Below are 14,336 nucleotides of genomic sequence, written 5' to 3'. Positions count from 1 at the left end.
ACCTACCCTAACTTTTTTTCAGATGTAACTGGAACCACACATACTTTTTTTTTTGGCCTAAAGTGTAATCTTAATAGAAGATTTGACATAATCTCATATTTTGAAGTACAAAAAAATTGTAACACCACCCTATAGATACATGTATCTGTTTTATTTTTTAAATTTTATTTCATGTATTTAAAATTGATAAAAAATGGTAGAATTTGATGGTAAGAATTTTTTCTGCACTTATTTAAATATAACTAAAAATATTTCTATTTCCAATTGCTGGAATGTTCCCCATTTGCTTTTTATGAAAGTAATAGTTCAATTAGTGACTTGAAAATGTGTTTGTTTTTCTTAAAGACAGATGTGTTAACTAGTACATGTAGTAGCACTATAGATCCAATGTACATTTGAATTTGTTCTAGTCATGCTATTCTTTGATCATGATGCAATGTAATTGGTGAAACTTATAAAACAAAACTAAGGTGCCAAATGTGTAATAAATCTTGTCACTGACTGGAATTTGAACAAAAAAATGAATTATGAACATTATGAAATGAGGGTAAATAAATATTTATATGTATTATGTAGGTTGATTGATATATTTATTATAGCTTTACACAACTTTATCTTACATATAGCCTGTAGAAACATGGTAAACTAGAAAAATTTGGAATTATACCATAAGCATACCTCATCTCCTTATTTTTATAATAAATATTCATTGATTAGTTCATATTTCATTGAATTTTGAGTACATATGCGTTATGGTCATGATGGTGTGTGGTCATCTAATATATTTCAGTAACTTTGGTTATGGCACTCAAAAATTTTCTACCTGTCTGTTGTATTAGTTGATAAATATGCATGCAATATTTGCAGATAGACAAACAATCAATGAATCAATCAATCTATATTGGGTTAAACCTTCATGCTTAATCTGTAGTTGCTGTTTAGAATCGTTGTAAGTTGTTCTGTAAATATACTGATGCTATAACCATGATAACAGTCTGATTTATTATTTCATTATTCTCAACATGTGGCTTGTTTAATTTCATTTGTTGATTGACAGAAATTCAATAATGACTTCAAATTTTGTTGCTTTGCCTCAGAATTTATCATTGTGATATCATGAAAAAAAACTACCATGCCTGATGAGGTCAATTAGAAAGAACATGTCTTTTTGCAGATCATTGACAATTGAAGATATAGTGAGCATACATAAATATATTTAAAAATCACCACATAACATGCATAATATTGTGCAATATGATATTTCTCTACTCTTGATAGTTCAATTCTAAATACATTTAAATTGAAAATTGAATGGTCTTGAGTTGAGAAATATAATATTACCCTCAATGCAGTGCTTAAATCTATATTTCTTTTAAATTTTATTCAACTTTTATCCTACAGATTTTTTAGTCATTATGGTTAATTTTGTTGGCAAGACATTTCTATGTGTCCACTGTATTTTATTTTTGTCATATCATTTCTTACTATCACTGCCTGAGACTTAATAGTCTTTTTGGGAATGGGAGATGCATTTATTTTATTGCATTTAAGAATAAACATCTGAGTCAGTGAGTGTATTTGAAAATAATAAGCCTTAAAAAATACTGTAAATTAGATGTGGCTTGTTCATGTAAATTGTGAGGCAGATATGCAATTTATTTATCAGACTTATATTACTAGATTCATTTGATTTTATTGTATGGCAGTACATTTATCACAAAAATATTTTGATTGATTCAAAATTTATAATAGGAGATAACTCAGTTAATTATAAGACTTATTGAAAACTTTGTGGAAAAACAAGTTTTCATTCTTCTTACAAAAGTGCATTTATTTGTGTACAATAATTACAAAATATGATTATTTTGGACAGCTTATACTATCTGAAAACAAGCATGCATGCTATGGTGACTAAAACTTTTTATTTTATTGGTTTAAAAAACAAACAAAAATAAAAATCATATAACTTTTATTTTGGTAAAGCCGCACAAATTGTAATCCATTACAACTTAATTAATTTTAATAAATTCATAAGATAAAATATTGATTTTGAAATACAACATGTACTTTGAATGCAATACAGATTTTTCCTCCAGAATTTGATTCTCAAAGAAACTGCCATCCACAGATATAAAATAATAGTACCTTGTTATCTTACACACTTTATATTTGTATCATCAATACAAAAGAAAATTCAGACATGTTCTAGACAAGGTGCACTCTTCACCGTAATAGAGTTCTTAACAGACACACCTTTTCAAAGCTATAAACCCCCGACGTTCTACCTTATAAATACCAACTACTATGAATTATGAAACTGTACAAATTTTGGAAAATTTAATTAACCTCTAACAAAAAACAATTATCTCTCTCTAGTGATAAGCTTTGGGTGTTCTTAAACAATTAATTGGTTTATAGTGTGCTGTTTTTCACTTTCCCTAGTGCTTTCATAATCGTATTGTTGTTTAAAACATTTTGTGTCAATTTTGTTTATGTCTGATTTTTTATGCAAGTTACTAAGTATAAAAATAAGTTTGCATCCTCTACTTTTATTGTAACTGGAAAAAGAATGGCACATGTATGATAATTAGGATCAGGTGCGGATCCAGCCATTTAAAAAAGGGGGGGTTCCCAACCCAGAGTAAAGGGGGGGTTCCAACTATATGCTCCCATTCAGATACATTGATCGGCCAAAAAAAATGGGGGGAGTTCAAACCACCGGAACCCCCCCCCCTGGATCCGCCACTGAGGATAGAGATTCCTTTTACATTCATGCCATTGATTATATGTATAATCCTTATAATTTTTTTCAATTTTGCACAGCTAGTTCTAGCTTGAAACAAGCATGGTGACCTATACTTTAAATGTGTTTCAAAATGAAATGTTTTGAGTGACGTTTGTATTTGTTGTTGTTTGTCATACTGTTAGTGTAACTGCTTTATGTGTACAAACTGTTCACTTTTAAGAATAATGTGTACTAGGTAAATAATATTTCTGTGGATTCAACAATGAATTAAGGAAACTATTTTTTGAGACTTTTAAGTATAGGTGACCTATGATGTTGACAATTCATCTTTCTACAAATGAAATAATGTTGCAAGCAGAATTTTTAAAACTCAAGTATCCATCAAATTATATTTTCTCCCTAATCCATGAATGTTGCCCAGACCAGTGTTGAAACTCAAAGAAAATTCAACACTCATCATGACAAAATGAAATTACAAAGTGTTCAACCTTTTGTTTAATGTTTAAAAATAGTAGTATATTTTGGAGTTCTTTGGATGTTTTTTTTATCTGAATTGTCATTTTGGCGTGAATAGAATAAAGATCAATGAATGTGGATAACAGAATAGAGATTAATTCTCTAATCACATAAAGAGTAGAGAAAACTGGGTAAATAAATATAGAGTACCGGTATTGAAATAAAAAGTAAAGAATACAAAAATAAAGACTCTATCCAAACCCTCATCTTTGTTCAAAATACACATTACAATATACACTATTCCAATTTATTACGGATAATATCCTCTTAATAAATTTGAGAATCGAAATGGGTTATGTATCTTTCATTAAAAGAAACAATCTTAATGACACATTTTTAAAATGCATTTAGTGAAGAATGCTGCAAATCTTTAAGTTGTCAGCTTATATTTTGTAAACCTACTCTGGTAATGTGGTTATATTTGTCATACATGTATTTTAGTTTTCTATTGCCATCAAATATAATGCTGTTATATTTTTTATACATGTACCATCAAGCAAAACAATAAATGAGAAACATTGAATAACTGTTATATATATTTTTTTATAATTCCTTTATGATTTGTACACATCACACAAAGAGCAAGTTCTGTACAGGTCATAATTGTGCGTGAATTATATAAAGTTCAATGTTACAAGATAAAAAAAGTTACTGTAAACAATAGTTTTGGTCTTGCAGGGATCATTTCACATTGACCTCATTTTCATGGTTCATTGGTCAACATTAAGATTTTGTGGTTTGATCAGTTTTTCTTGTACTTTAAGCTATAGAACCACTATATTTGATGTATGGAATGATACCTAGGTGTACATGTCTGTCTGGCAGGGTTCATCTGAACATGACTTCATTTTTATCGGTCATTGATAATGTTAAGTTTATGTGATACTTGAAGTAAAACCTTCATTTTACAGACTTTGAAGTTTTGAACATGAACTCAATCATAAGTAAATCAGGCAAGATATTTCAGTGTGTGCTCTTGCTTATGAAAAAAAAGTAAATGGTTTATATGCCACTGTGAGCAACTCATCCATACAAATGACCAAAGATATTTTTGTATTTTAAACTTTTTATTTCAAGTTTTATTTATCACAGTTCTTCGATATAAATACAAATAATGATGATACACCAATCTGTATAAATCCATAAGTTAGAGATTTACACATTTATGTGAAACAACCACATATGTTAATGAAATATTATTTACATTTCCCCTATACAAATCACACAAGTTCATTTAATACTCCACATGAGATTATAAAATTTTCAGATTATCAATCATGAGTTTATCAAACCTTCACATTATTCCACATGAGTTAATTAAATCTTCACATTATTCCACATGAGTTATTTAAATCTTCACATTATTCCACATGAGTTAATTAAATCTTCACATTATTCCACATGAGTTAATTAAATCTTCACATTATTCCGAATAACTTTATTCAACCTTTACAAAAATTCCACATGAGTAATCATGATTTTCACAATATGAACTCACATGAGTTCATTAAATAATATGCTTAAGCCTTAGTGTATAAAGTTGCATAATATTATCATGTTAGGTACAGATGAAACAGGAAACAGATTCTTTTTAAAAGTATAAACTCAAATTACATTTAAAGCATGATTTCACATTCTAATACATATGGAGATGCCATATGATTGCCAATGAGACACTTATCCACCAAAGTTCACTTCAAATGGGTTTAAGCAATTACAGCCTTCAACAGTGAGATAAAGCATACTGACAGCTTGTATAGTCTGCTATAAAAGGCTATAAAGTGAAAAATATGTAACAACTATATTGAGAACTAACAGATTAATTTGTAGTAAAACAATTCACTCTCAGGATAACTATATAAAATAAACTATTTTTAGAACTCTGTCCCATGTTGTTTTCTTGGGGTTTGTCTGTTTTCTATTGTTCCTTGTAACCATTCAAGGTAAAATTCAGATCTATCATAAAATAAATGGGAGAGATGTGTCCTTAGAAATAATAACATAACTGGAAATTATCCAATAGTTTTTTTTTACAATATTCCTTTGAATTACTTTTGTAGAATATAGGTTTTAAAATGATATAAAACCTAGCAATTTCATAACATTTGGAATCAAATATAAAGATACTAATTTAAAAGAATATACCTTTCCCTGCTTGTTTTAATGTAAGATTTGATATGGCACAACAAACTGTCAAGTATATTAACAACAATTTAACTGTTTTGAGTTCCCGAATGCATTACTACGGGTATTTTCACACACAAATTGCAATAGCATTTTCAGTAAACAAAACAATGTTGGAAACACCATTTTCTTTTAAAATTATTTCAGGAGCCAGATCTACACCATTTACAGTTGGAAACATAAGGATTCATGCAGAATGTAATAAATACTATGCCCCTGTGTACAATGATAAAAAATAAATATATAACAGAAATACAGGGTACAATAACAAAGGTCTTTTATGTTGAAGTTCTTGAACACATAATAATGATCCTGCACTGTACGCTGCCCACATAACACCAAGAAGCTGAAAATATAAAATATAAATATCACCAGTGGTAGATTGAACTCTACATGATAATATATGCTTGGGGAAAATTGTTGACATACTAAATAGACTTGATCAATGGTAAATATGGTACAGTGTATAGTGAACAGAGGAAAAACTGATGTTTTGAGGCCAAAAACTAGTGGTTCTAAGGAGCCTGTGTCGCTCATCTTGGTCTTTGTCAATATTAAACAAAGGACACAGATGGATTCATGACAAAATTGTGTTTTGGTGATGGTGATGTGTTTGTAAATCTTACTTTACTGAACATTCTTGATACTTACAATTTTCTCTATCTATAAAGACTTGGTCCTTTAGATACAGAGGAAAAGATTTACCAAATTAATGAAAATTGTTAACCAGATGCTCTGCAGAGCGCAGCTTTATACGACCACAGAGTTCGAACCCTGAACATTGGGGCAGGTATGGACACAACATTCAAGCTTGATACAGCTCTGAATTTGGATTGTGATTAAATAGTTGACACAACAAAGGTTTCTGACACATAATGAATGTGGTTTCAGAACTTAAACTTAAAAACTTTAAATTTTAAATTGGACATTACCTATTATGGTCCAATATCCAAAATCAAAATACATGGTTAGATTCAGCATATCAAAGAACCCCAAGAATTCAATTTTTGTTGAAATCAAACAAAGTTTAATTTTGGACCCCAATTTGAACCAACTTGAAAACTGGGCCTTTAATCAAAAATCTAAATACATGTTTAGATTCAGCATATCAAAGAACGTCAAGAATTCAATTTTTGTTGATATCAAACAAAGTTTAATTTTGGACCAACTTGAAAACTGGGCCCATTGTAAAAAATCTAAAGACATGTTTAGATTCAGCATATCAAAGAACCCTAAGAATTCAATTTTTGTTGATATCAAACAAAGTTTAATTTTGGACCCCGATTTTGACCAACTTGAAAACTGGGCAAATAATAAAAAATCTAAGTACATGTTTAGATTCAACACATCAAAGAACCCTAAGGATTCAATTTTTGTTAAAATCAAACTTTTAATTTTGGACCCTTTGGACCTTAATGTAGATCAATTTGAAAAAAGGACCAAAAATTAAGGATTTACATACACAGTTAGATTCGGCATATCAAAGAACCCAAATAATTCAATTTTTGATGAAATCAAACAAAGTTTAATTTTGGACCCTTTGGGCCCCTAATCCTAAACTGTGAGGACAAAAACTCCCAAAATCAATCCCAACCTTCCTTTTATGGTCATAAACCTTGTGTTTAAATTTCATAGATTTCTATTTACTTATACTAAAGTTATAGTGCGAAAACCAAAAATATTCAGACGACGACAACGACGACGCTGACGCCAACGTGATATTTTCAATTTTTGCGGTCGTATAAAAACTGCAAAATTGCCTTGAAATTACCAATTCAGGGGCAGCAACCCAACAACAAGTTGACCAATTCATTTGAAAATTTCAGGGCAGATAGATATTGACTTGATAAACAATTTTACCCAGTCAGATTTGCTTTGGTTTCAGAGTTATAAGCCAAAATCTACATTTTACCCCTATGTTCTATATTTAGCCATGGTGGCCATTTTGGTTGGTTGGCCAGGTCACCAGACACATTTTTTAAACAAGATACCCCAATGATGATTGTGGCCAAGTTTGGTTAAATTTAGTCCAGTAGTTTCAGAAAAGAAGATTTTTGTAAAAGTTAACGATGACGACAGGCGATGACAGATGCCAAGTGATGAGTAAAGCTCACTTGGCCCTTTTGGCTAGGTGAGCCAAAAAAGGTAGTTCTATCGAATTTTAATTTGTCTGATAAGTATTCTCAGTGGTTATTATATTTACCTCAATGAGCTATGAAATTAAATAAATCACTGTGCTTTAACAGTTATGACAGTCAAAAGAGAATTCTGCTGTAAAAAATAATATACAAATAATAAAATTATATATTTTCTCATTGGAAATTGCTGACATACTAAATAGACTTGATCAAAGTTAAATCTAATAATATTGTAGATCAGAGACAAAACTGATATTTTGAGGCATCAAGACTTGTACTTACTTTTATAAGAATTCCAACATAGTACATAGAATGGAACAACGGTAAAGCTGATGCTGTGATGACCAGTGGTAATACTGAGTAACCAATCACTCCAAGGCATTGGGAATATGATACCTGAAATAAACCATCATCTGTTATTAAGTGTGGATACACACAAATATCTTGCCTGTAGATTGATATCGTAAAATATCACCTGTGAGTCACAATATGAAGCTTTTTATCAAGTCAGTGTAATGAACGAGCTCATTTGTCTCATATATATTATCTCTGTTTACTACAATTCTTAACACTATTTATGTTCTTTCTATCTATTGTGTCAAAACTATTATGTTCTTTCTATCTATTGGGTCAAATCTGTTATGTTCTTTCTATCTATTGTGTCAAATCTGTTATGTTATTTCTATCTATTGTGTCAAAACTATTATGTTCTTTCTATCTATTGGGTCAAATCTGTTATGTTCTTTCTATTTATTGGGTCAAATCTGTTATGTTCTTTCTAGCTATTGCGTCAGAACTATTATGTTCTTTCTATCTATTGTGTCAAATATGTCTATCCTTAACCTTACCTCTCCACCAAGAGCTCTTGCTAACAGGAATATAATTAATGATCCAAATATCCATATCGTTATAATCCATGATATAACCTGAAAAATAAATCAACATCATAATGGCAGATCTTTAATAGTTTGTGTGTTTAATTCATTCACACTATTTCAAACTTTAAAGATTTAGAGCTTGAAATATTGTTATAAAATCAACAGACTTTTCCTTGTCATGTGCCACATGATACCGTGGATTCATTTATTTACGTGGGTACCAATTTTCGTGGTTTAAGGGAAACTTGCATATTCGTGGATATTTAATTTCGTGGTTTTGACAAAGTCTGCATACATTCCTTAAGAAAATTTGTAATTCGTTGATCATCTTAATTCGTGGTTCCCCTATACCCATGAAATGCAAGAAAATTGATATCCGACGAATATTAACGAATACACAGTAGGTGCCATTAGTGGACAGGGCACATTAGTTCACTTTACCAGTTTTCTATTTCATAGTTAAATGGTTTGTTTGTAACTCCAAATAGGAAAATTGAAAACTTCATGAAATCGAAAGGAAGCTTACGTCAATAGATATAAATAATTCACCAATGCTTCATGAAAATTTGAAAAAAAGAGTTTTTGAGTTATTGTCCAAAGGGTTGATACAATTAATGTTTACCATAATACGTGGTGTATCTCCCATAAAAGGGTGTATATAAAGTCTTTGTTCAGTTGAAACAGTCAAATTTGTTCGAATCTGTCCATGTTTAACATTTACAATAATGTATATAAAAATTTACCTTAAACAATTTATAACATGTTTAAGACAGTGATGATATAAAGCAACAGCACCTGGTTGAAGTCAAACCATGTTTTCGTTATTATTGAAGAAGGAACCCAATAATAAAATTCCTTTGATTTTTCATAAATTACCTGATTAGCTTTTTAAAGAACCTCATCAGTATTCAATATTGTTTATAGGATGCATTTTATTAGATTTTTGGTTCCTATTTTCCAATTTATATACTTACTCTGAACTGTCCATATAATGATACAAGAGAGTATAACAATATAACCACAAGAGGTCCCCAGAAATCTGGACTTTCTCTGACCACATGTCTGTTGAATCCTAGTTGTGGTAGTGGAAACAAAACACACCTCAGTTTGTAGTAAATGTCCTTCAAGTCAATGTCAAGTTCTTCTCTGTAAAACAAATCAAACAGTTAATGACTCCCTTAAGCTTGGAAGCTATGTGTTTTTATGTGTTTGTCCTTAGTTAAGATTATCATTTAAGTCAATGATTCTAATCAGCTGATTATTCCCTGGGTAGTCAGTGGAGTGAAAAAAAGAAAATCAACAGCCACAATCGGCATAATTTGTTGTAACAGGTAACCAACCTGCTTTTATGACAGGTCATTATGATCATCGTGATCATCAAAAAATTAATTAATTTGAAGAATTTGTCTGTTTGAATTTTGATTTTAATAAATGTATCATACTGTCACTATTTCCAAAATTATCATAGTTTCACTGAACATGCTGAAAGATAAATTGTAATAAAGTCATGAAACATCGCTTTTCGTTAAAACAATGACCTTTTAAAATCCTTCAAATTCCAATAAGTGAGTTTTTTTTCTTGTTCTAGAATGACAAATGAATGATTAAAAGTTAAAAGATACAAAATAAAGAAGACTATTTTGAAAACACCCAACAAGCTGGTAATTCCAAAAAAAAAAGGGAATTAGTGACAGCATGAGCATACATTGTAATTTGAATTTATATTACATGTAATAAGGTTTATATTAAACACTGATAAATAGACAGACATGAATTGCCTACAATTTATAATAGAAGTCACAAGAATCTTCTATGATAAATTATCCAAAATATATTTGATAATTTTGATTTTTTAAGTCAGAATCTTTTAGGAGAGTTTTTTTTTGTGTAAACATGTCTAGGTAGAAGTAGGTCATGTAGGTATGTACAAGGTTTTACCTATTGTGTCTGTTTGTTTTGATCATGCATCGTCATTATAATGGCATTTGATGCGACTGTCATACAAGTGAGATGTTTAGCTAGCTAGCTAGCTATAAAACAAGGTTCAATCCACAATTTTCTACATACAAATGTCAGGAGTATGACAGTTGTCATCCATTGGTTTGATGTGTTTGAGCTTTTGATGTTGCCATTTGATAAGGGACTTTCCTTTTTGAATTTTCCTCTGAGTTCAATTTTTTCATGATTTTACTTTTTATTTATTTAGAACATACAAAAGTGGTTTGAGATCATCTTCATCCACATCATCATCCTCTTCTAACAGCCAACCAAACCCTCTTCCTTCAAGAAATGCTGAAGCTGGACCTCTTTTCCTGACACCATAAATATCTTGTGATGGAGTAGTTTCAGTAGGTTCTATAGAACCTTCTATTTCTGCTGTGCCTGCAATAGTCAATACATGTATGTAAAATAAGCTATATGAATACATGTATTAACATCAATATTTAGTCATATTCATGTAATGATAAGATAAAATTAAATCACTTAGCTTAGTGATTTATGTGTACTCAATACTGCCTACTATTTAGATTGGTGATAATTAAAAAAAGACAACATTTGTGGACAAAATGAATCAGTGATTTAAAAATCATTCATGTAAGTAATTCCCCTGACTGTATAGGATATAGGTCTGGTACAAATGTGGTATATTAAAGAAAAGAAAAGCTCTGTTATCAGACATGTTTGTAACCACAAACAAAATTAAAAGTTACATTTTTTACATGGTCTTGAGGGAAATTATTCATATTAAAAAACATGTCTATAGATTTCATCTTGTTTTCACTTGCTTCACTAATTTTTTATCAATATTACATTGAAAAAAATGGTGTTCAATATTTCTATTCTCTTATTTCATTGACTAAAAGCTACATTTTGAACCAGGAAAAAGACAAATAGACAAACAATAGACAAATAATACACAAACACATCATAGGAATCTAAAGACTAATAAGCAACATGAACACTGCCAAAAGATAGGGTGATCTTAGATGCTCTGAAAGGGTAAACAGATCCTGCTCCACATGTGACACCCCTCATGTTACTCTTATAAGCACAAAACTGGTAACAAGTCTAATTCAGTAGGTCAAATTTGTTAAACAGGGACAGGATTGTTGTTACAACATTAAGAACTTATCCCTCTATCATCTGTGATAAGGATATTTCATAATGGTCAACCAACTCTGATGGCGTCCATAAAATTTACATTAGGATGATTTTAACTTCACCATGTTCACCATACGAAACTTCTTGTGAGCAGCAACCCTCTATCAAGGAAATACAAGCCTGGGAATATTGTATCAATATGGGAGATACATGTACATATACTCTGTTAGAGTATGCAGGCGCTGGAATGATGCTAAATCGTGTGCATAGAAATGAAAAGTTCACAATTGAGAAGCTGAAATCGTCTTTTTTATTGTAAAAATTAGTTTTTAATAGACCCTCATTGTCAATTTCTAGATGTTAAGCAAGTCTAAATAATATGCATTACCCACAAACTATGTGATTTTTAGCTATTTTTGCATTTTTGACTGATTTTACATTTGTTTTATGAAAAAGACCGCTTTCGAGTCGATCCGGCCCCATGTCGATCCGGTCCAAGTCGATCCGTCCCACGTCGATCCGGCCCAAATGTAAAGTCAATCCGGCCCCAATAAAAAAATATATTTATAAGGAATAAAAATAAAGATATATATTAAAGTAATTCATAAATGTTTATGATTTTTATTATAATGTTAAAGGTGTACGGTAAAAAAAAAAAAAAAATATTTTCTTCAGATGAGTATAAAATAACTAGGTTGATTATGTTTTTATTACAAGTTTTCAAGATTATTGGGTATAATTATATTAAAACAATTCAGACATCAACATTAATCAGCAGTAATTAGCGTTTTCTTTCCATTGACAGTGATCCTAACAAGTCTTTCATCTTGTGTAATAACAAATAGTTACATACACAACGGTACAAGCCGATCCCCAAGCTGATACATACAAACTTTGTTTTTCTTTTAAGTTCTTAAAATTTCTCAAATTGAGAAATGTTGTTTGATTTGCCGAATCCTATCTATAAAAGAGAAGACAGAATGCGATTGATTTTAATATCACCATGGCTTTTCCTTGTGTGGTTTGTGACCAACATGTTAGACCTCGACAGCATGCACTTCAGTGTGAGGGATGTTCAAAGTGGCAACACCGTCTCTGTATACGTAATACCGGTAAGTTTCTAATTTCTCTTTTTGCTTAAATATAATCAAGCTGTAATTTTGTATATAAGATTTTCCATGCTTTCAATTTCATCATTAAACCACAAAGAAGGACGTGTATAAGACGTCCTTCACCATAAATATGAGAAAAAAAGTATACAATATAGTTTTGTTTCAAATCTGGGAATGTAAATTTGCGTGTTTTTCATATGTAAAATGGTATTTGTATTATATATTTTCATTCTACATTATAAAGACAGATTTTTATTATCTTTTTTATTTCATTTATAGGAATATCTATAGTGGAATACAGACACATGGTAAATGAAGAAATGGATGTGATCTTCAGATGCATTGAGTGTATGCCAGCCGAGCCAGATGTGGTGTGATTGCCAATGAGAAAACTTTCCATCCAAATAACAGTTTATAAAAGTAAACCATTATATGTTATTATTATATACACCAAACAAAATATCAATCTATAAAGACCTTGTTGATATTATAAAAAAACAAACAAGTAAATAGAAGCCTGTGATGTTACCTGAAAAAATACAATTTATAATTATTATATACACCAACCTAAACCAGAAGATCAATTAATCAGGATTTGATTTAATTAAGTGATAACAAGTGGCATTACCTTAGTTCACAATCATCAGACAATTGTTGAATAAACAAACCAATTATAGACTAATGATTTGATTAATCAAGTCATTATGATGAGTTAAATTTAATAGGTTCCAGTGGACTGTAAATATTTATTTAGATACAATGTATTCTGTGTATGAACAAAAAGAAAATGAAATCGCCATGAGTTAAAGTTAAAGTTATCATGGAAAATAACTTCATATTTTAAAATATGTTGAAGTTGCTATACAACCTACGACGCAATAACAATCATTTTCGTATCGATTTAAAATAGTTCTTTAACTGGTACTCCAATACTTCACTTACCTGTTGTCATCCATCATCAGACACTTTTTGCAAATTCCATTACACTGTGTCACAAATTCCAAAAAGACCAATATATAGTTATTTCTTATTTTATTATGGGGCTGGATCGACGTGGGCCGGATCGACTTGGGCTGGATCGACTTTGGGCCGGATTGACTTGGGGCCGGATCGGTTTGGGGCCGGAACGACGGGATACCAAAAAGACCATGTCAATTAATAATTGACTGAATTATCTATTTTTTTGACAGAATAAATTATCTCGCTAAGTTATATGCACGTTTCAATTCAGAGTTTTTGAGTTATTGAAAATATTTGATTTTAATATTTTAAATAAGACACCATCTACCTCAGTAGTCTTTATATATATAATTAGTCTTTAATCTAATATTTGTACTTTTGACAATGTTGGACAAAAATTATTTGAGGCACAAAAAAACAACTTGTATACATTTTGGTGGTAGACATTACAAATTACCTCCAGATTTTGATGAATGTACAAATTGAAATTCTTCAGACGAACTCTGACTTCCTTGATTCGGTGTGTAAGTGTAAGAATTTTCCATATCGACAGAATAATTTTCGGGACTCGAAAAATTTCCTCCACTGGCGGCCATTTTAGATATAAACATTCAGTTTCGTACTTGACACGTCAAAATAAAAAACAAATGTTCCAAATATTATAAACAAATAGTTAATAGATTAAAATATATATTTTGTC

At 30.4% G+C, this 14,336-nt stretch overlaps 1 protein-coding gene across 1 annotated transcript; it reads right to left on the bottom strand.

Annotated features, from left to right (window-relative positions):
* Positions 1 to 5,513: 5,513 nt before the first annotated feature.
* On the bottom strand, positions 5,514 to 14,248 carry LOC143069534 (protein YIPF4-like). The gene is made up of 6 exons (XM_076244217.1): positions 14,094 to 14,248; positions 10,676 to 10,844; positions 9,437 to 9,608; positions 8,433 to 8,510; positions 7,867 to 7,980; positions 5,514 to 5,792 (listed from the first exon to the last, which is right to left on the bottom strand). Exons 1-6 carry the CDS (start codon positions 14,245 to 14,247, stop codon positions 5,655 to 5,657), a joined length of 825 nt encoding a protein of 274 aa, XP_076100332.1. The 5' UTR covers position 14,248; the 3' UTR covers positions 5,514 to 5,654.
* Positions 14,249 to 14,336: the final 88 nt, after the last annotated feature.

This window comes from Mytilus galloprovincialis, chromosome 3 (assembly GCF_965363235.1).
Source record: "Mytilus galloprovincialis chromosome 3, xbMytGall1.hap1.1, whole genome shotgun sequence".
NCBI classification, from domain to species: Eukaryota; Metazoa; Mollusca; class Bivalvia; order Mytilida; family Mytilidae; genus Mytilus; species Mytilus galloprovincialis.
Note: the sequence above shows the minus strand (reverse complement) of the source record. Positions and strands in the feature narration are given on the sequence as shown.